General features: G+C 42.1%; 4 protein-coding genes across 8 annotated transcripts; 2 read left to right on the top strand and 2 right to left on the bottom strand.

Moving 5' to 3' along the window:
* The first annotated feature begins 200 nt into the window (after positions 1-200).
* On the top strand, positions 201-3,514 carry LOC107378642 (zinc finger protein 615). 2 transcript variants are annotated; one of them, XM_015948956.3, is made up of 2 exons: positions 201-521; positions 1,557-3,514. In XM_015948956.3, the coding sequence occupies exon 2, from the start codon at positions 1,617-1,619 to the stop codon at positions 3,126-3,128; it is 1,512 nt and encodes a 503-aa protein (XP_015804442.2). In that variant the 5' UTR covers positions 201-521; positions 1,557-1,616; the 3' UTR covers positions 3,129-3,514. The 2 variants fall into 2 exon arrangements, with proteins under 2 accessions (XP_015804442.2, XP_015804441.2); XM_015948955.3 differs by having other exon boundaries at positions 231-521; positions 1,554-3,514.
* Positions 3,515-3,711: 197 nt separating this feature from the next.
* si:dkeyp-84f3.9 (zinc finger protein 184) lies at positions 3,712-12,962 on the top strand. 4 transcript variants are annotated; one of them, XM_054740357.2, is made up of 4 exons: positions 3,712-4,601; positions 4,687-4,873; positions 5,496-5,621; positions 8,790-12,962. In XM_054740357.2, the coding sequence occupies exons 3-4, from the start codon at positions 5,505-5,507 to the stop codon at positions 12,105-12,107; spliced, it is 3,435 nt and encodes a 1,144-aa protein (XP_054596332.2). In that variant the 5' UTR covers positions 3,712-4,601; positions 4,687-4,873; positions 5,496-5,504; the 3' UTR covers positions 12,108-12,962. The 4 variants fall into 4 exon arrangements, with proteins under 4 accessions (XP_054596332.2, XP_015804438.3, XP_015804436.3 ...); XM_015948950.3 differs by lacking the exons at positions 3,712-4,601; positions 4,687-4,873 and adding an exon at positions 4,882-5,287; XM_015948952.3 differs by lacking the exon at positions 5,496-5,621 and having other exon boundaries at positions 3,712-4,873.
* A 3,801-nt stretch (positions 12,963-16,763) lies between these two features.
* Positions 16,764-18,075, bottom strand: LOC107378644 (trypsin-3). The gene is made up of 5 exons (XM_015948958.3): positions 17,950-18,075; positions 17,717-17,873; positions 17,333-17,586; positions 17,111-17,247; positions 16,764-17,031 (listed from the first exon to the last, which is right to left on the bottom strand). The coding sequence occupies exons 1-5, from the start codon at positions 17,987-17,989 to the stop codon at positions 16,882-16,884; spliced, it is 738 nt and encodes a 245-aa protein (XP_015804444.1). The 5' UTR covers positions 17,990-18,075; the 3' UTR covers positions 16,764-16,881.
* Positions 18,076-21,157: 3,082 nt separating this feature from the next.
* LOC107378643 (trypsin-3) lies at positions 21,158-22,447 on the bottom strand. Its single transcript, XM_054740356.2, has 5 exons — positions 22,313-22,447; positions 22,080-22,236; positions 21,696-21,949; positions 21,474-21,610; positions 21,158-21,394 (listed from the first exon to the last, which is right to left on the bottom strand). The coding sequence occupies exons 1-5, from the start codon at positions 22,350-22,352 to the stop codon at positions 21,245-21,247; spliced, it is 738 nt and encodes a 245-aa protein (XP_054596331.1). The 5' UTR covers positions 22,353-22,447; the 3' UTR covers positions 21,158-21,244.

The following is a 22,447-nucleotide window of genomic DNA, read 5'->3' as shown; positions in this document are numbered from 1 at the left end:
AAGGTTCCATAATCAGCATTTTCCTTTGCTAGGCTGGAAAACATTGGAGAAATAATATCACAAGTCAAAATGGCACATCCTAAAATATTTCATCAAAGTAATTTCTCAAAAAATACTCTTGTTTTTATTTAGTAAATCTGTGTCATCCCAGAAGTGGTGCATCTGTGTTGAAAAAATCTGACAATTTAATTGCAATTTAATTTATTTTATGGTTGCACCTTCGAAATCATCAGAAATGTTGGGGTGGAAAAATGATCTGTTTGAAATACCTCCGGGAGGTGGCAGTATACTGTGGGGTAGTCGGATGTAGCGCTGCTGAAAGGCGCGCTCTGCAGAAGAAAACGTTTCCTCTCCCCCTCCTCTTGTTTAGAATGAGGGAAGAGAAAACAGCTACCTGCCTGTGCTAACACCGGTGAGAGAGGCAAGAAGTAGATGTCCAACGGAACGACATTAGACTAACTGTAACATCGTCCTGTTCACGCTATGTCACGGTTCTGATTCATTCTCACTTTTACGTGAAGGTAAGTTGACGCTAAAACGTCGGCGAGCCAGTTCAGGCTAACGTTAGCATACCGTGCTAATAACGAGGCTATCCCGCGTTTATAGACCGTTAATAAACCTTGTTTATACCCAACATATCTTATAAATACTTGTTTAGCGAAATGTAACCAATACAGTATCTCATTGTTTCTGTTATTGGGCGATGGTTGAATCCAAATTTGGTTTACGTGAAGAGAGAGGACGTTCATAAGTTTTTGTGCCTTTTTACAACAGTTATTGGATGAGGAGGCCAAATTGTTTTTCCTGTGCTTCAGATTTCTTCACGCTACATAAATCAAGCAACCCGTGATGGATTATTTTTCTGTCCGGTTTCTAAGCCTGATTTAATGTATGTAAAGGAGATTTCACTTCATACTTTGTGTCTCCCATGTGGCATATAAATCTGAGACGATTAGTCGGTTTGTGTAACCCTTTCTAAAGTCCTAAAACGATATAATTTCCATCTTGTTGCACCGTGGGTAGCATGATGAATTTGCAGGTAGCTTTGATTCCCTGCAGCGGAAAGATCTCCCGTTTGAATCCCGACTGTGGCCTTTCTGTCCGGAGTTAGCATGTTTTCCTCATGCATGCGTGGGGTTTCTGCTGCGGCTTCCTCCTGACCAAAAACGTGCATATTCGGTTAATGGGACACTGAAGTATAAGTGAGTGGGAATGGTTCTCTATGTATGTTCCTGTAATGGATTGGAGACCTGTCCAGGATGTCCCCCGCCACTTCCCAGATAACTGCTGACGTTAGGCACCAGCTCCCTGAGATCATATTGAAGAAAAGCGGTTCAGATGAGAGTGGGTTAGCTGCTCGTCTTTATTAAGACTTTGTTTACATATTTGTTCGATTCATGTCATGAGTTGTACTTATTTGTCGCATCAGATTATTTAATTTGCTGATGATTTTATGCAGTACATTATTAATTTATTGGTGTGTTTAAATCCAACCATTTTCTGTTTGTACTGTTACCCCTCCCTCCCTCTGCTTGTTATATTATTTCTTTCAGCAGCAAAGGTGATCTAGAGGGCTCAACATCAGCAGTGATCACACCTCCAAGCCCAGCCTGGTTATGAAGAGCGTAAACAAGATGCAGCAGATCTTCCTGATGGATGGTGTCACTGAAGACTTTATGGATAGGGGACATGTTTGCTTCAACTGTGAGCAGATATTCGCTAATCGAAAATGCCTGGAGGACCATGTGTGTCCCAAAACAAGTTTCATTTGCTCTTGTGGAACAGAGTTTACTCTGTACAATGACATGCTGGAGCACAGCGACACACATGAACCAGGGCATCAAGCGCTTGATCATAGAGTCATAAAGAAGCGCAGGTTTGAGAAGTACAAAGAGGAGGAGGCGAAACTCAAAAGGCTGCAGAAAGGCGATGTTATTTGGAGTGCACCATCTGTTTCAGGACGCAACACTTCAGCTAATACTTCACAAAATTCTGTGAGGACTCTGAATGTTAAACAAGTACCTGAGATGAACCCCAGTCTGTCTGAAGCATCTCTTTCAAATACTCTCCCCTCTGCAAAAGACACACAGAAAACTATTTCAAGTGCTGGTGCACCGACTGTGGATCTCTGGACACTTTATCAGCCAGTTGTGCTTTTGAAACCAATTCGCAAGTTTCCAAAGCCATACACGTGTGGCAAATGTGGACAGGGTTTTATGTCGAAGGTCTCTCTCACTTCCCACAGCAACTCGCACGTCGCAGATAAAGTTTGTGGATGTATAGGTTGTGGCCTCTTGCTCTCTAGTAGAAAGTTTGTGCCTCGCTTCCATACTTGTACCTCCCCAACAAGTAACAGCAAATTCAGGCTCATCACGGCTAAACCACCACATTTTAAGTCACCAAATGTAAGAAAAAATCTCTTTGCTCAGCAACGTTTGGCTACTTCTGCTGGGCAGCTTAAAAATCACAGTCCTACTACACCTGGTAAAGGTGTTCAAGTGTCTCGTACCACCTCACCGAAGAAAAACATTAATATAAAAACATACAAAGGTAACATTACTCAAGGGGCTCCAGTCCGTACACTTTTGCCGGCAAAGCGCCAGAATCCCACTGCGATCAAGGCTGTTGCTGGTGCCTCCAAGAGTTCAAACTCCAATGAACTCAACCAAAACGGTCAGAAACATTCTGTCTCTTCAAATGCAGACCTCCCAGGCCCTGCAAACCAAGCTCCACTGGATGCCGATGCTGAGTTCAAGTGTCGGGTCTGTCATCTGCCTTTCAAAACCCCTCTGATACTTCAAAGGCACAAATGTATCAAAGCACAGGAGTTTATGGCAAAGCATTTGATGGCTGGCAAATCGCAGCAGAGAATCACTAGGCCAGCAGTGAGACCCATTTCTGTCCAGGTAAACGGCAACAAGAAGCCAGAATGTTCACCCTCTGTTAGCGCAAAGAAGAACCCAATTGCACCCGTCAATCTGGACAAAGGAAAGTCTGACGTTCCTGTAAATGGGAACACAGTGGTGGATGATGATGATGATGATGACTGTTACATTGTTGAGGGTGGGTCAGAAAAACCTGCTGAGGTGATTTACCAAGTGACCTCATCTGTACCCATCAAGAGTTGATGGGTCATCTGCGGGTGCTTTGGCTTAAAAAACAAGGCAACTAAAGTGTTGAATGGCTCACTGCTTTTAAAGTCCGAGAGTAGTACTGCTAATGCGTTTTTGTTCAGATTAGTATGACGGTAAAGTAATGATTCCACAAGAGTGTAATGTTGCCCCTAGAATGGAACTGTGTTATTCACTGAAACTCGTGCATAGCTTTTCTGTGTTTGATGAGATAACCAGTTACTGTATAATAGTCTTTGTTTCTGTGTTTTCATTCTGTTTTAGTAGGACGGGAATGTGTTGTGAACCTGTGGGACTCCGCCCTAATTCCTTGTGTGTTCACGCCAGATTGTTGAAGTTTATTGATACACCATATAAGGCATTAAAGTATATTTTCAAACTTGTAGCTTTTTAATTTTTTTTATACAACTTAAATAAACTGTCTTTTGCCATGAAATGAGATGGGAAATATTATGTCACATGGATTATATTTAACCACTATTATAGATCAAAATAAAGTATCATTTATTTTCTATTACCCAGATAAATACCAGTTTGGCACAAATATGAAATTAATGGACTTATTGTAGATTCATATTAAGTTTTCTCATGGGATTTTCTCCTGTCAAGGAGTTACACTTAAGCAGCTGTAGAATGTACTTTATTCAAAATTATCAAACTACATATGCTGTCAGTCAGGTACCTGAACTGCAGTAGAAATGATGGGAAATTTAAAAGAAAACTGAAAACATGGCTGCTGGGAACATTAAAGTAGTTTAAAACCTCTGCATGGCGTTGTAAACAAGCTTCATTTGAATTAATGGAGTTATAAGTCTGTTGTGATGGAGATTCCCCAACTTCTTGGTTTATTAGATTGTTTTTGTCTATGGTTTATTATTATGTGTTAATCCAGCAGGGTGCGCAGTTTACTTGAGTCCATTAATGATGATGTCATCAACATGAGTTGAACACGTTGGTAGTACCAAATTTGTCCACTGAGCGTTACGTAATAAAATTACCCAAAGAATATACAATACACAAATTTAATTAAAATCTGCATAAGTTTGTGTCCTTAACATGTCCCATTTCTAAATGTTGCCTTCACACAAAAATGTTATGCTTCTTTTGGAAACTTTTGAGGCCACATACAAATATTAACGAGTAAAATGACGGCAGAGGACTAGGAATAAAAGGATCTATCAATAAGTACGTGTTGATCACATGGTTTAGATTTTTTTCCGAGCAAATTAAGGTTTATGTTCTATAACTGCCTATTTATAATAAATGTGACTGTACCGACTTGAGAAAAATCTGTGCAATATTCACATTTTTCATCTAATCCCATTTCGAATTTTAACTAGGTTCACAAATAATGTTAGTGTGAGTTTAGAGTATAGGTCTTACATCGTTCACCTATAATTTGATGGGACTTCGAACTAACATTTAATCTTGTACTTCTCGGGTGTACTTGGAAAACTTCGCGCGTCTAAGGTTTATTCTAAATTGTGATATTTCCGAGGCGAACTGAAGTCTCCGCGCTGTGGTGATTAACGTGTGTTATTCTGCTTTGTGCAAGGAACCGAGTTTCCCAAAATACCGAAAATTACTTCAAAACGAACTCGGAGCTAACAGCTCGGTTCCCAGGTCGATGTCTCCCGGTGAAAGTGACTTCACAGCCACGGAGGTTCGGATTAGCCGGTGCTAGAAAGAGCAGCAGTCGGCGCAAGCAACGCAGAAAGCTGCCTCGACTCTTCAACACACAGGCAAGCACTTTGTATTTACCCTTTAACTTGTGTTGCTGGTGTTAGGAAATGGTGTCCGCACACCTCATTAGTTATGAAAGTCGTTACTCGTTAAAGCAAACCGGAGTTAACGGTTTGGTACGTCCGGTGTGTCATGCTTAATTAGCGCAGCTAGCTGCGTGGCCTGCAACTAGCCCCACTTTCATTAGACGTGCTTTCATTAGCTTCTGGTGTAAACGAGGCTAAAAACGTGGCTTTAACCAGCAAGAGTAGCTTTCAGACGATCGTAACCCCATGTTCGTTGGCGCATGTGTGTGTGTGTATGTTCTGATCAAACTGGAGTGCATGTTGAAATGCTCAATCGTTTGTTTGCTTTTGTTTAGCACGTCTTATTTTGAAAAGCGTGTGCTTTGTGTGCAGAATAACAACCTAGAGGTATGCGCAGACTTTTTCTAAGTATTAATCAATTTTGCACGTTGGGATTGTGCCAGAAGAGTTGTTGTTTTCTTTTGATCAACATTCACAGACCATCATGCATGCAGTTGGTTCATTATTGAGATGTTTTTTTTGTTGTTGTTTTGGAGATTTTTAGATGGCACATACCAGGCACTGTGTTACTGAAAATGTTTGCTTTAACCTACAGGCTTTTGACATGGGGAGTAAAATGTCCTTTGGCAGAGGGAGCGGTGGCCAAACCACAGTGTCAGAGTTAACTTGTGATGCACCTCTTCCCCTCAGTTTCATTCATGAGTCTTCAGACTGCAAACAGGTAGCCAGTCAAATAAAAAAATAAACACACAACCTAGAATTTATGCTGTTAAATGGAGAACAAATATCAAAACTTGAATAAAATCAATGTAATTATGATTCCTAGCTGATATGGGTGATTTGGCAATAATTCTGGTTTTCAGGGCCGATACCAACTTGGCATTCTTGTACAGCTTTATATGCTGATTTCTGATGCACTCCAAAGTTACGTTTCTAGATGTAAAAACATCCACACAGATTATTTGTTACTGCTAGCACAAATTAGAAAATAAATTATCTTTTAAGTTGTTCCTCTCTAGATAAAAATCATGAGGCACTTCACAAGAACAAAAAATTAAAAATGCAAACAATTCTATTAAAAGTCATTTTAAATATGGTTTAATTAGAAAAAAATAAAGATTGTGATTAAAAATGCAAGGGAAGGGAAAGAGGAAATGAATAGTAAAGAGGGAAATCAGTGGATCTTGGAAAGGGCAGAATTGGTAGAAAGAGCAGAGTAAGGAGAGGGTGGTGAAGAAGGTCACACAAAAGCCAGCTTGAACATGTGAGTTTTCAGCTGCTTTTTAAAGGAGACCACTGAGTCCACTGATCTCAGGCTCAGGGGAAGAGAGGTCCAGAGTCTGGGGGCCACAGCAGCAAATGATCTGTCACCTTTGGTCTTTAGCCTGGTGCATTGCACAACCAGTAGGCTTTGATCACTGGACCTCAGGGACCTGCTGGGGGTGTAGGGACTAAGAAGATTATCAATGTAAGATGGTGCTTGTCCATGTAAGGCCCTAAAAACCAGAACCAGGATCTTGAAATGAACCCTGAAGTTAATCGGCAGCCAGTGAAGCTGGAGGAGAAGCGGGGTGATGTGGGTGTGTTTGGAGGACTTGGTCAGAAGCCGAGCACAGGCGTTCTGAACCACCTGTAGACGGTTCAGGGAGGTTCTGCTCAGACACGTGAAAAGATAGTTACAGTAGTCTAAGCGTGAGGAGATGAAGGTGTGGAGAACTGTCTCAAGTTCAGAGCGGGACAGAATGGGACTCAGCTTAGCAATGTTCCTGAGATGGAAGAAGGAAGAGCGAACAAGAGAACTGACATGAGAATCCAGGATGAGAGCTGGGTCAAAGGTCACACCAAGATTCCTGACAGAAGGTTTGGTGTGAGAAGCAAGCTGACCAAGAGAGTCTCTGACTTTGGGAACCAGCTTGTCTGGGGCACAGATGAGGATCTCAGTCTTATCTTCATTCAGCTGTAGAAAGCTCCCAGCCATCCAGGTTTTGATAAAGTCTAAGCAGGTGTGTAACAGCTGCAGCTTAGACATCTCATGGGGCTTAAAGGAGATGTACAGTTGGATGTCATCTGCATAAAGATGGTAGGAGATTCCTTTGAAGGAGCTCAGGATGTGCTGAAGAGGAAACAGATAGAGGAGGAAGAGTAGAGGCCCCAGCACAGAACATTGCGGGACACCATGGGTAAAGGTGAGGAGCAAAACTTGGAGACGGCCACAGAGAAGGAACGCTCAGACAGATGAGAGGAGAACCACTCCAGAGAAGACCCTGATAGGCCTACCCAGTCTCTCAGCCTCTCCTGTAGCAGGTGATGGTCAACAGTGTCAAAGGCTGCAGTCAGGTCCAGCAGGACCAGAACAGAACAGTCCCCTGCATCACTGCGAGTCAGAAGGTCATTAGAGACCCTAAGAAGAGCTGTTTCAGTAGAATGAGCTCTACAAAAACCTGACTGGAAGCTATCATAGATGTTATGTTCATCAAGAGCAGCTGTGAGTTGTTTAGCCACAACCTTTTCTAAGATCTTGGAGATGAACAGAAGTTTAGAGATGGGTCTGAAGCTGCTATGGAGAGAGGGGTCGAGACTCGGTTTTTTAAGAAGCGGGTGGATTACAGCATTCTTAAAGTAAGCAGGGACCTGACCAGAAACCAGAGAAGCATTAATTATAGAGAGCACGCTGGGACCGATGGACTGAAAAGCACTTTTAAACAAAGATGAGGGTAAGATGTGGAGGGGGCATGCAGAGGTCTTCATAGAGTTAACTAGTTTGGTTAACTCAGGCAAAGAAACAGGAGAAAAGCTATCTAGGATGATGGGCCTGGTTGGAGTCGGGAGAGGCGGCGATAAGGCTGAAGGAGAGATGCTAGATCTAACCTTATTGACTTGTCCACAAAGAAAGACAGAAAGTTCTCACAGTCTACAACAGAGTGGATGGAGAAAGTAGGAGAGGCAGGAGAGACGATGCTGCTGATGGTGTTAAACAGCACCTTGGGGTTCCCTTTGCTCTGGGACTCCAGGTTGGAGAAATAGGAAACCCTAGCGTCTCTGACTGCAGAGTTAAAGGGTGTCAGAAGATCCTTTAGATGCAGCAGATGGATGTGGAGATGGGTTTTCCTCCACAAGCGCTCAAACTTTCTGCATTGGAGCTTCAGGCTGTGAATGTCATCGTTAAACCAGGGAGTAGGGTTCACTGCAGGAACTGATCTGTTTCTGACAGGACAGATGTTGTCTAACCCTGGTGAGCTAAGGGATCCGGAGAAATGTCAGTTTCTTAATTGTTTTTTGATAGTGGTGCATTCATGGAAAGAGAACAAAATGAGATTTCTGAGTTTCAGATTGATCATTCTCAAGTTTTGCCATAGTCAGCAATCGTCTGAATTTTAGCCAATTTTGATCACCAACTACTGCATCTCTACATATAAATGGTTTTAATTTTATAGTAGTAGAAAATAGCAATACAATGAAATATCACTCTATTTTTATGGTATTGAGTTTTATTAACAATCTACATGCAAACATATTTCTTTTGTCTCCAGCAGCTAGGTGGCAGCAGCTCTTACTTCCTTCATTCTGATGGAAAAACGAGATCTTGCAATAAAACTGGATGTTTCTCAGAAGCTTGTGGCCTTAGTTTTCTAATTAAAGTCAGTCTGAAAAATCGCAAATATAGTTGGCTTCTGAGATACATCTTATCGTCTCTCCTGTATTGTGACTCTTTCTAATACACAGGCCTATTTTGCAGTGCAGCATATCAGAAAGCAACCTACATTTGTAGCTGCTTTACTTGCCAATTAGCATTAATATTTTGAACAAAAAAATTCTCATCAAATAAAATACCACTTGAGAAGTTAGCAAGAAATTATTTATACGTTAATAAGTTTTTTCTATTCTACAGGTGGATGATCAGTGTGCTGAGGACACCCGGTTAGGAGGTGAAATGAAAGAGATGAGTGAGCGAACGCCTGGATCAAACTCATCTGGACACCCAGAGCCTGACAGTCATGTCGGGTCTGAAACAAGCAGCAAAACAAACTGTCAACAGACTGAAGCTGTGTCATCAAAGGGGAGGATGAGCACAAGATCTCAGGTGAGCGCTACCGGCACCTGGAGCTCTACCACAAATGTTCTCATAGACATCCACAGAAGACGCAGAAGGCCTCGTGAAGTACAACCACCGCTGACTCAAGAAAAAACAGATCCAGATGCTGCTGGAGCTGATGCTGTTCACAATATGGAGGTCAGCACCACAATACCTTCTCCTTCAGGTTTGATCAACCATAGCAGTGAAAATGTGCCTAACATTGTGGGCCGTCACTTAATTAACCCTGCAGCTCAGAACGAGATGTCAGGTCCTGATGCTGTCTTCAAAGATGAACCAGAGGAAGTTGTCCTTTTGGTGACAAAAGAAAAAAGTGCCCAGCCAAAAAGACCTAAGGTAGCAGCTAACGACACTCCATCTGTTTCTGGTTGTACTGTTAGCAACCCTACATGGACCTTGAGGAGCAGGGTGGAGAGAAATCCTTCAACACATGGCAAAAACTCCCAGAGCAGCAATGACATCAGGCTAAGTGATGCGACAACTCTAGAAATGAGTAATGCAATCAACAGTCACGGTATTATAAGGAGAGGAAGAAGAAAGAAGCTTCCTGTGAATAAGCTGGTTCCAGAGGAAACGTTCAAGCTGGAGGATTCCAAGGAGGTCCCGGCAGATCTCAGCAACGATGGAGGCTGTGGGGGCAGGGCAGAGACCTGTAAACAGTTGGAACCAAGTGCTGGAACACATGAATCTGATACAGATGGAAAAGGTGATCAGTTTCCCCCGCATTCTGGAGGAGAACAAGAGCAGCCGATGAAGCTAACAGAAAATGTGTTTCCACAAAAAGAGCTGCCTTTTGATCCGTGTCTGAACTCGGCTGAACCTAAAGAGGCCGAAGGTTCCACAGAGAGGCAGTCGGTAGAAGAGCCTCTTCTCAAATTTCCTGACTCTCTTACTACTCCAACTAATCCTGACTCACAGAGAACAGAGCCCTCCAGCACTGGTTACGTAACGTCTTCTGAAGAAACCCCTCAGTCTGCTGAAAACATTCCTGTTGTGAAAACTGAGGCCGTAGAGCTAAACCTGGATAATTACATCACGTCGTCACAGTCAAATCATTCTAGTGCCGAGGTCACAGTTAACTCGAATAATTCAAACACAGAGAAAATGGTTTTTAGGCGCAAGAAAGGCGGCAAAAGGAGGAGGAGAATTGTCCTGAAACAGAAAGAGAAGCTTGTAGATAAACAGGATTTAGTCTGCGACGCTCAACAAAAGATAGCTGAGGACATCCCTGAAGCCATCTATGTGAAGAAAGGCAGTAAAACTCTGTTGAAGTGTAATTTTTGTGGTCGGTTGTATAAATTTATGTCTCAGTTTGTCGTCCATCAGCGTATTCATACTGGGGAGAGGCCTTACAAGTGCTCTCAGTGTGGAAAAGGTTTTAGTAAAAATTCAAACTTAAACCTTCATCTTAAGGTGCATGAGAAAAACTCGACTCTAAAATGCCATATTTGTATGATTACGTGTACTCCCTCTGAGTTATCCTCTCACATGATGATGCATAATCTGGAAGAGCTTAAAAAGTCTGAGCAAGAAAGCAAACGTCCGTCTGTGAAAGTCCCCGAAACCCACCAAGAAGTTCAGAGAGTGCCCGCAACTGAAAAGAACAAAACCAAAGTGTGTCAGTATTGTGGTAAAACGTTCACCTTCCAGTCCGCCCTTGCTAGACACGTTCGTGTCCACACAGGAGAGAAACCCTACAAATGTGATATATGTGGCAAAGCTTTTGCGCAGTCCTATTTCCTACGTGTTCATGAGCTGACGCACTGGTCTGTGAAACGCTACAACTGCACACGTTGTGGAAAGTCCTTCGGTCATTATAGCAACGCTAAAAATCACCCGTGCAAAGCCCTGCAGGGGGTGGGTGATTTACAGTCTGATCAAAGCATAAAGCCTTCACTCACGTACACATGCCACATCTGTAAAGAAGTGTTCAATCATGTGCAGGAGTTCAACATTCACATGAAAGCGCACACTGGTGTGAGGCTCCTTCGCTGCTTGCATTGTGACAAGCTGTTCAGTGAAATGTCTGAGTTTGATGCACATCGCGTTCGGTGCACAAAAAGCAGAACTACCTCAAGAGCTTTTATAAAGAAAGAAGAGACGGTGTCCTTGATTCGGTACAAAGTGCCTACGGTAAAGGGTTCACCAAATTCAGCTCCTGGTACAGCTTTCAACAACGATCTAAAAAAGAAATCATTCCAGATCAGTCCAAAGAAACATGCCATTAGAGTAAAGACTCCCTTCCAGTCGACTGTCATACCGCCGCAGCACCTCTCATCCCTCGTGTTTAAGCTGAACCAGCTGGACAACAGGTCCGACCCCAGGAAGTATCTGTGTCCAAACTGTGGGCGGCAGTTTAGACACATGGGCAGGCTCCGAGCCCACATGCTGACGCACGCCCCAGCCCAAAGTTACACTTGTGCCTGTTGTGGGAAGATTCTAGGAAGTTGGAACAAACTGTGGTGTCACCAGAGAGTCCACCGCCAGCGAAGCGGTCGCTTTATGTGTCCACATTGTGGGCGAGGGTTTCGGTTTGTCGGAACTTACAAAAAACACATGAAAGAGCATTCGGAGTTCCACTGGATCAAGGGTCGGACCAGGAGAGTGTGTGATCCTTATCAGTGTGAGCAGTGCACATGCAGCTTCAAGACTCTCGACTTACTGTTCAAACATCAGCACTGCCACGTCTCAGCGCAGACCCTACACAAGAATCCAGATGTTGAATTACTCGTGGATGATCACAGTGTCGGTTCCCAATCAAACAACACGCCCAGTCTCTCCAGCAACAAAAATCTTACCAGCCCTTCGCACAAATACCTAGACCCAGTTTCTCACAAGTCACCTCTAGTGCCCAAAGCTCTCTCTGCTTCTAGTCGAGATCAAAATGCGAACGCTAACCCTAATTCACTCCAGGAAGGAGAGATCAGTCAAGACAGAGTTAGAGAAATCACACCTGGAAAACCCACTAATCCCAGAGCGCTCACGGCTAAAAACACCAGCAAATCAAATGAAGCGGCTCTGGATGCGTTTCACTGTGCCGTGTGTGCAAATGTGTTTCTCACCATTTCAGACCTGTTTCACCATTACCTGGAGCACGCTAGAGGCCAGGTGTAGGATACGTACGTGGAAATCCAGAACCTTGGAAGTACGAGTGATTATGTGTAAACACACAGGGAAACTCCGATTAGTGGCAACATAAAGATGGTTAAAACCCACTTAACTCTAGTTTCTTTGCATAAATCCTGATGTTACAACCAATGAACAGAAGGTCAAGGACGCAAACTGATTGTGCCAAAAGAAGCTAAATTTAATTATCACACAATCTCGGATATGTTAACTCTGAAGTGCATTGATTACTAACCAAAAGGTAGCACCGGAATTATGTAACGGGCTCTTTAATAAGAAATTGTATCATTTTTATTTGTTAATGAGAATCTGATGATCCACAGAAACCTATTTCCTGAAGTATTTACATTAGTTTAAAAAAGTATTTTGTATCAAGTCTGGAGCAGAATAACCAACGAGTGGACTTGAATGTAACGTGTCTAATGGAATCTGGATAAAGTTGAGAGGAAATGTCTAATCTTACAGGTTATTTTCTTCCCCGGGGTCAAAAAGCTTTTCAGTGAACGGTAAATGGTTTCATTTTTGTATCAACATTTTGTTATTTCATGAGTGATTATCGGCTTTATGTGTGATTATTGTGGATGGTTATTTGAAATGTCTGGAAATACCTTTAAACATTCCACTTCTGTCATATCAAAGCAGCATTTTTTCAGAAACCATGTCTGCCACTGCTGTTTACAGGAAAAAGAATAAATGGATCCATGTTCTGTGATCGTGGAGACTCTGGAATGATGAAAACTGATGCAACAGCTGTTGCCTGATGACCACATTGTTATGTTGTATATAAAATAATGCTCTAGTTTGTCTTAAAAACAATAAAGCTCCTTTTCTGCTTAAAACTTTCATTTTGTGTATGTAGATTAAAGGACAGCTTTGTTATTACGCACACACCCTCAGAAGTTGGATGCTAATGCTAAAAGAATCAGACTAAATTCTGGAACACGTCTGGCCGACTTCAACGTGAAACCATCTAATCACAGAAGAAGACTAACATTAAATGTTAGTATTTGATGGTTTTAAAAAACTGAGCTTCTAAAATTGATTTGAAGCTCTGATGCAGCCGTGTCTTAAAAAACAAGAGCAAACATCGGTAAGAGAAACAGGCTGTGGGCCACAAAATTCACTTTTTAAAAACAATCAAAAATATAAAAAATTATAAATTGTTTTAACTGCTCAGCAATACTTTAATCCTAGCTTACTAAATATAACTAGCCGTTTCACATCCTGATAAATTATTTCCTACAAATTACCAGTACGTGTCTCTACTAGTGTTGTCGTCTAGTCTACCACTCGAGACCATGTAGGGGTTGAAACAGAGACAAGATCAAGGCTATATATACATATACACTCACTCTCTCTCTCTCTCTCTCTCTCTCTCTCTCTCTCTATATATATATATATATATATATATATGTATGTGTGTGTATATATATATATGTATACATATATATATATGTGTGTGTATATACATATATATTTATATATGTATACACACACACACATATATATATATGTATACATATGTGTGTGTATATACATATATATGTGTATATACATATATATATGTATATACATATATGTGTATGTGTGTGTATATATATATATATATGTATATACACACACATATATATATATATGTATACATATATATATACACACACACACACACCGTAAATCCTCTAATACAGGCCGGTATTCAATTAAAGGCGGGGTCTCCAATTTTGGTCGGAGTCGGTGGAGGTGAATAATGGCCGGTCTCTGATTGTGGCCGGGTGGAATGTGGTAACAAGCAAGTACGGGGGCGGTTGTGTCATCGTCTCACTTTTGATTTGCCAGTGATAGACCACGAGGGTAACTTTAACCGTGCGGAGACGAAGAGGAGGCGAAAATTTGATATCAAGTTCAAAGAGAACGTGCGCTGCAGAACACTGGGGAGCAATAGGGGTTGTATGAACTAGTCGACTTCACTATAGTGACTTTGTATGCCTGTCGTCGACTAGTCGCTGTCACGTGATAATGACCGGCAAGATGCAGCCCTCGGAAAAGACATTAGCCTGCTGTCAGCAGGTGACAAGCTCCTGCGCTCGGGGGGGGGACAACCTGCTGCAGAGCGTCGGTACTGACACGCGATCGTTCATGTCGGTTCATTTCCTTTAATGTTTTCTGTCTTTTATTTGCGCCTGATGTGTTTCGCTGCTGTGGAGCGGGGCACATCACCTTGTCCTCCGGTGACGCACCGATCACTGATGCGGCCACCAAGCAGGGAGCACTCCGCTGTTTTTGCGGTCGGTAGATCTGCCTCCTTGAGCATGGCCACAGTAGCAATCAGGTGTTGCCAAAATATTTAACATGCGATCGTTCATTTCCAACTGGTGCTTGCTGCAGAACCACAAAGGTGGAGCTGCACCAGAAGGTGGAGCTGCACCAGGGTCAGCCCCGCCCATTCCAGAGTCAGCCCCGTCCATTCCATCAGAGTCAGTACAATTCCTTCCAGTTGTCAGACTTGATAGCATTCTGGAACCAAAGAGGGTTTTATAGCTAAAAAATACAAGATTGAGGACGGAGGTGAGAAGTTAACTGAACAGTTTTTGTAAAGGTTCCATATAATTAAAAATCTAACTTTTGGAACTTTTTATCATGTTATATTGTCATTTCCTCATAAGAAACACACCAAAGCCATTTTTGGCCTCATTCATGCATTTTCCTCCCATCTCAGCTTCAATTTGGTCTCCTCCCCTGAAGTGGGTCTGGTCTTGGTTCTCAAATCTGGATATTCTGTGAATTTTCTGACAAATTATTTCTGAAATGACTTCTACTGAGACACCGCCAATCAACCATACATCCCATCTCCAAAGACACACTGGATAGGACAATTACAAGTAACGCCACTTACTTTACATCAGATGTGGTGGGGTAGAGGCTATGGAGGCAGGTTTGCTTGCAGTTTTGCGCAGGTTCGACTCCCAGTGGTAGAAATTTTAGGTAGATTACAACCCCTTTTCTTAATTTCTAGCTACACTTGCCAGTACTGTTTACAACAATTTACTGGTATACCGTTTACAATATAATGACTAATGTGTTTATTTATTTATTCGTTTATTTAGCCATTGTGAGTCCATTTGTGAGCAGAGTTTCAACTAAAATGCTGTTTAGGAACGACCAAATTCAAAGAACTTTTAGAGACATAAATATTTTGCTGAAAATAAACATTACAACTAAAATATAAACAAATTCAATGTTTCAGCTGGCTAAATAGATTGATGCCGACCTCACCGAGAATCGAACCAGCATCTGCTGAGGGGGAAGCAAAATTTAATTCCGACAATCTTACCACTGGACTACCAGAGCGCATATGACAGTCACTCATGCTGTTGCACCACATTATTGTTAGAGCGGCTGTGGGCAGATATCTGCTAAAAGAAATCGTTTCATTTCAAGATGTATTCAGGCTTTGTCATGTAGCAAGTTATATTTATCTTGTTTAATTGGAGCATAGAACATAGCATTAACATTTGTAAAGTAGTAACAGCCATAATTCATGTGGGTCAGGTTAGTTTGCGATGAAGTTGGAAAACAAAAACGGAAGTCAGTGGGCTAGGCAGAGTTTGCGTGAATGGGCGGGGCTGACCCTGGTGCAGCTCCACCTTATGGTGCAGCTCCGCCTTTGTGGTTCTGCAGCGAGCACCCTCTCTTCATTTCCTTCAGTGCGTCGGAGGACAAGGTGATGTGCCCCGCTCCACAGCAGCGAAACGCATCAGGCGCAAATAAAAGACAGAAAACATTAAAGGAAATGAACCGACATGAACGATCGCGTGTCAGTACCGACGCTCTGGCACAGCGCGTTGCCCCCCCCCCCCCCCCCCCCCCCAGCGCAGGAGCTTGTACCTGCTGGTTGCAACAAACAGACACCATTGAAGGTAATCAGAAGTGAGGAACAGAAAATGAAATAATTATTTTAATGTTTAGAGCAGCAGGACCTCTGAGAGGCTGCAGGCGCATCAGTGAGTTTGCGGCCGCTGCGCAGGGGGAGGGGGGAGAGGGCTGAAGCAGAAACTACCGTTGTTAAAAGAAATGTGTTTAACTTTGAAAATGTGGGCTCAATTTTAATTGTCAAAAACTCCAGCAAACCATTAGTTCATTTTGCTCAAATAGAAATAGAGGCCTGCCTCTAATACTGGTCCTCCTTCCAATAAAGGCCTGGAGCTTGATGAGCGGATTTACGGTGAATATATATATATATATATATATGTATATATATATATATATATATATATATATATATATATATATATATATATATATATATATATACATGTGTGTGTATATATATCAAAGGAAAGTCAGAAACAGAAAAAGGAGTTTTCAATTGCAGCTGCAGCATGGGGACATTATTACACTACAGACAATTTCAGGTTAATATTTGAGGATCCTTTTTCGCTCTCATCAGTAAGACATGGACAACAAGCCAATCAGTAATGGTCTTGACAGGTCTTGTTAAAAATCTGACCAACACCTAACCCTAGCCCTCAAGACCAAGAACCTAAAAAGCTGCTCTTGAGAGCTACAACTCTAGTCTGTATTATTACAGCATCCATTTTAAATTACATTTATACCGGAACATCCAGGAACAGATCATCACAGAAACAGTATTGAACATGTTTTTATTACACAATCCCTGGATTGTGGATGCTAACTTAATATCATGGTTGACATTTAAATGCACAGCTGTTATTTGTTTAACAGAACATTTACAGTTATCCGTTTAGTTGGAGGACATGGTGTTGCGGATCCAGGTGGTGAAGTTGCAGACCTTGGTGTAGACTCCTGGCTTGTTCCTCTGGGCGCAGCCATAACCCCAGGACACAATACCCTGCAGCTGACTGCCGCACACCACTGGGCCTCCAGAGTCACCCTGAAATACAAGAGACATGATCAGATGTGAGGGAAAAGTGTAGTTTGAGCACTTTAGGAAGCTGCTCTTCATCTCCTACCTGGCAGGAGTCCTTGCCTCCATCCAGGAATCCAGCACAGAACATGTTAGAGGTGATCTGTCCAGGGTAGGAGTTCCTGCAGCTGCTGTCACTCAGGATGGGAGCATCCAGACACCTCAGGTTGTCAGGATAGTAGCCTGAAACACCAAGAGACCACGCATCTCAACACTCTTTCCACTTTAACATGCATGGAACTTTCTGGCATTTTGGTATTTGACTGACTTCCACTGCTGCTGGTGTTGCCCCAGCCAGAGATCAGACAGTTGGTGCCAGCGCTGGCGCAGCTGGAGGGCAGGGACACGGTTTTGGCGTAGTTGTTCAGAGAGGCGGGCTTGTTCAGCTTGATCAGCATGATGTCATTGTCCAGGTTGTAGCTGTTGTAGCTGGGATGACGGATGACCATGGCAGAATCGATGAACTGCTCTGTGCCCTCGCTCACGGCAATGTTGTGCTCACCGAGTCTCACCTGGATACGACTGCAGGGAGAAGCGGGAGGGGAACATAGACTCAGCAACAAAAAGACCAAAGATCGTCCAAATGACACGAGCATGACAGGAAGAGAAGACATTTCCCTCACAAACACGAAAGTCCACTTTGTCCACTTACGACTTGTAGCAGTGAGCAGCAGACACCACCCAGGTGCTGGAGATCAGAGAGCCTCCACAGAAGTGGTAGCCAGCGTTCAGAGAGGCAATGTAGGGCACAGAGTTCTTCCTGCACTCGTAGCCTCCAACGATCTTGTCATCCTCAATGGGAGCAGCATCTGCAAAGCAGAGAGACAGATGTTAAACCTTGTCTTTAAAACGGTACAAAACAGACACACGACTGCAGAAACTCACAAGCTGCAGCCAGCAGAGCCAAGAGGATCAAGTACTTCATGACTGAGTTCTGCACCGCGGTGTCAGCTTGGTCCCACGACTCCTCTTTTTAAACCCACCAAGTCCAGCTGTTATCTGATCTTCCAAGGACACAGATTAGCCTCTGTTTTTTTCTTGGTAAATAATGTGTGAAAAGTAGCACCTGCTGCTGATGTCCAACCCAGCACTCACTAGGAACTCGTAGTTAAAGAGCAATAATTCTTTTTTTTGTTAAAGCCTGCATCTGTGTTGCTTCCGTATACTTTTTAAATTCATGTTTATTTTTATAAATTGGTACAAAATATTCATGATGGTAAGATTTTTATTTAAGTATTAAAAATAGCTGATATAGACCAAGCTCATTTAGATTTGACCCACGTGTGCCATTCATATGACTGTTTTCTGCATATTTAAAATTTAATTTCATAAAACAAACTCCAAAGCAATTTTTCCTAACTTCTATATAGAAATATCAGGTCTAATCACTAACACACATAATTAACGTGCATGCCAAATAGTGTTTTGTACATTTCTATGTTTCAGAAGAATTAGTGTTTTAAAATGGTTTCATGTTTTTTATTTATTTATTTTTTGTAACACCTGAGTTTGCTGTTATGTCAAAGAACCTTCAGTTAAATGAGAAATTTGGTCATTTTTTGTAATTGAACATACATAAAAAATGTTTATTTCAGCATAATGATGTTTGTTTCAAACATTTTAATAATTAACCCTTTGGTGCATGAATTATGAAATCTTCAACCACGATTTTTTAAACAATTTTTTTCATTCATTTTTAGGTGTGAATGAAACAAATTTCAACAAATATTTTTTGTAAAATTGTATAATTTACAAATAATTTATTACATGTCCACCTCAGTGGACAGCGTGCATTCTGAGCATGAAATATGTTGGCTTGACTTACTGAAGTCCAAATGGAGGGGCTCACATGCAATAAAGTCTTCGACAGCTGTGCTTAATAGCAAAAACAAATAAATAACAATTTTGAGTACCTGTCCACTGTAGTGACCATTATGCATCAAAGGGTTAATGCATAAAGTGTTTGAATGGCGTTATTAAGTCATTCTTTATCTGATTTTTTTTTCCTGTGAGAACAAATCTTTAATTTTCAGTCTTCTCAAGTCCCCACAAAGAAAATACATCCTTACCCCTCCCAAAGTCTTTATGGGTTTGACCCCGTGAGGAAAGTTGACCACTGAGCAGGATTGATGGTTTATCCCTTGAGGTCCACGTGGCAGGGGTGAGGTGGTGCCCATCAATCCTGCTCAATGGTCCACTTTCCTGGTGGGGTCAAACCCATTAGGACAGTGGGAGGGTTAATAACCCTCCATCACAGTTTTTCTCAATTGCTAAAGCACAATTCCTGAAACCTTGCTCCCTTTTCTCAAAAGATTAAACACAAAACCTCTCATTCCTCTTGTAAAATCAAACTTTCGTCCCAAAACAGTTTTAGCTGTGCTCAAAATCAAACACTTCTCTCAAATCATAAACAAATGACTCAAAATTACATACACCATCATGCAGTCAGTAAACAACACACCAAAAATAGAAAGCACAATGTTCAGGGCCACACAGTTTGTTTATTGTACCATATATACAGCCTGCAGTCCGTTGTGCTACAGTGTTCAATGACAGTGAAAAAAATACATAAAATGAAAAACTTTAAAGGACTAAACATGTTGTTAATGGGTCTCTTCTTGTCTGTGGGCTGGGTCAGGCCACAGCACCTCATTGACATCACATGCAACATTTTCCTTCCTGGGTTGCTCTCTAAGTCCTGCTGCCCTCGTTGTCAGCCCACGGACAGCAACGTGGTCTATGACTGTTGCTCAAATTTCATTGGATATTTCCACTCTTTGTCTTGCTCTTCCTCTTCATCCTCCTCTTTCTCTTTCTTGCCCTCCTCCTCATCCCCCGCCTCGCACACGCACCCGTTCTCGTCCTCTCACATGAATTCTTCTATCCGTTGTCACACGTTCTCATTCCCACCTTCAACAGCCTGTTTGCTCTCTGAACTTGCTTTTATTGGTCGTCACGTCGTTTGAAACAAGTGAAATCTGTTTTGACTGATTGTGTTCAATCAGTGACATTTGTGCTCTTGTCCTGGGTAAATGTGCCGCTTGTGTGCCGTTATGGACGACGTGTACATTAGAGTGCAGAATGTGTTTTAAGAATGAGAATGCGTTCAGAGTTCTGCTAAACCGTGTGAACTGGTTTAAGGTTTTGACGACAGGCCCAGCAGTTAGCTTAATGAGTTCAAGCAACTGAGAACTTTCTTCAGTCAACGGATTTTAGTGTTTTAGCAACTGAGAAAAACTGTAACAGTTAACAGTCTGTGCTTTTACGGCACATGTTCAACCTCGTCTGAAAAGGGGTCTTTTATGATGTTCCTCATTCACTTATGCACTGCTTTCTCTTGTACTTCAGCACTGAATATGCAGAACATTTCACTCATAAAACTGTCACCTTCCTAAAAAAATACAATAATAAACAATGGCCATTTTTTGGGATTTTATTTTATTTTTTACCCATTTAGGTAAATAAGGTTAATACTCAAATTTAAGGTAACAAAGAAAATATATATTACAGAGATTAGAGTTACTAAGATATAAAGTGAAATGTTTATCCTTTGAATCTAAATAAAAAAATTTAAATTTGTTTTTATTTTAAAACATTTTTCAGGAAGATTAACTCATTAGAGTCCACATCTGAGAGAAAGCAAATGCACAAACCGTTGTATTCTACCATCCCCAGATCATTTTTTAAAGTTTCTCAGTTGTCTTTATCTTCCTCAGGTGGGATCAGTTTGAGATTTAATCAGATTTAGGGACTAAAATGTTTGTTCTATGGTTGACCAAAGTGGTAGGGTGTTTCTAACACACCAAGAGTCATGTGAAGGAGTTATTATCCTGTTTTATTCACAAATATTTTAGCATGAATTTTTATTGTAAAATACATTTATAACTGCCCTTTAATAAAAGACCTTTATTTGTAAAGCACCTGAGGGTTCTACAACCCCCCAAGGCACTTTTCAACACAATCAGTCATTCACACACTCTGTGTTCTGTTTTATCTTAATAATTTCTTCAGAATAAAAATTTTTTTCTTGCTAATAATTTCCTTTATTGATCTTTATGTTTTTTTCCAACAACACAAAACACGTAACAGCAACTTGAGCTTGAGGACTTTATTTTTTAAAGTAGAGGACATTATAAAGAATTCTTTCTGTCCTTGACAGATTCGATTGCTTCATGTCCGTTTAGTTGGAGGACATGGTGTTGCGGATCCAGGTGGTGAAGTTGCAGACCTTGGTGTAGACTCCTGGCTTGTTCCTCTGAGCGCAGCCATAACCCCAGGACACAATACCCTGCAGCTGACTGCCGCACACCACTGGGCCTCCAGAGTCACCCTGAAATACAAGAGACATGATCAGATGTGAGGGAAAAGTGTAGTTTGAGCACTTTAGGAAGCTGCTCTTCATCTCCTACCTGGCAGGAGTCCTTGCCTCCATCCAGGAATCCAGCACAGAACATGTTAGAGGTGATCTGTCCAGGGTAGGAGTTCCTGCAGCTGCTGTCACTCAGGATGGGAGCATCCAGACACCTCAGGTTGTCAGGATAGTAGCCTGAAACACCAAGAGACCACGCATCTCAACACTCTTTCCACTTTAACATGCATGGAACTTTCTGGCATTTTGGTATTTGACTGACTTCCACTGCTGCTGGTGTTGCCCCAGCCAGAGATCAGACAGTTGGTGCCAGCGCTGGCGCAGCTGGAGGGCAGGGACACGGTTTTGGCGTAGTTGTTCAGAGAGGCGGGCTTGTTCAGCTTGATCAGCATGATGTCATTGTCCAGGTTGTAGCTGTTGTAGCTGGGATGACGGATGACCATGGCAGAATCGATGAACTGCTCTGTGCCCTCGCTCACGGCAATGTTGTGCTCACCGAGTCTCACCTGGATACGACTGCAGGGAGAAGCGGGAGGGGAACATAGACTCAGCAACAAAAAGACCAAAGATCGTCCAAATGACACGAGCATGACAGGAAGAGAAGACATTTCCCTCACAAACACGAAAGTCCACTTTGTCCACTTACGACTTGTAGCAGTGAGCAGCAGACACCACCCAGGTGCTGGAGATCAGAGAGCCTCCACAGAAGTGGTAGCCAGCGTTCAGAGAGGCAATGTAGGGCACAGAGTTCTTCCTGCACTCGTAGCCTCCAACGATCTTGTCATCCTCAATGGGAGCAGCATCTGCAAAGCAGAGAGACAGATGTTAAACCTCGTCTTTAAAACGGTACAAAACAGACACACGACTGCAGAAACTCACAAGCTGCAGCCAGCAGAGCCAAGAGGATCAAGTACTTCATGACTGAGTTCTGCAATGAGCCAACGTGCAGATAGAGCAGATTCTATGGCTATATATGAAGGTAAAATCCCACAGCTTTTTTATTTCTCACGCTCT

This window comes from Nothobranchius furzeri, chromosome 5 (assembly GCF_043380555.1).
Source record: "Nothobranchius furzeri strain GRZ-AD chromosome 5, NfurGRZ-RIMD1, whole genome shotgun sequence".
NCBI lineage: Eukaryota > Metazoa > Chordata > Actinopteri > Cyprinodontiformes > Nothobranchiidae > Nothobranchius > Nothobranchius furzeri.
Note: the sequence above shows the minus strand (reverse complement) of the source record. Positions and strands in the feature narration are given on the sequence as shown.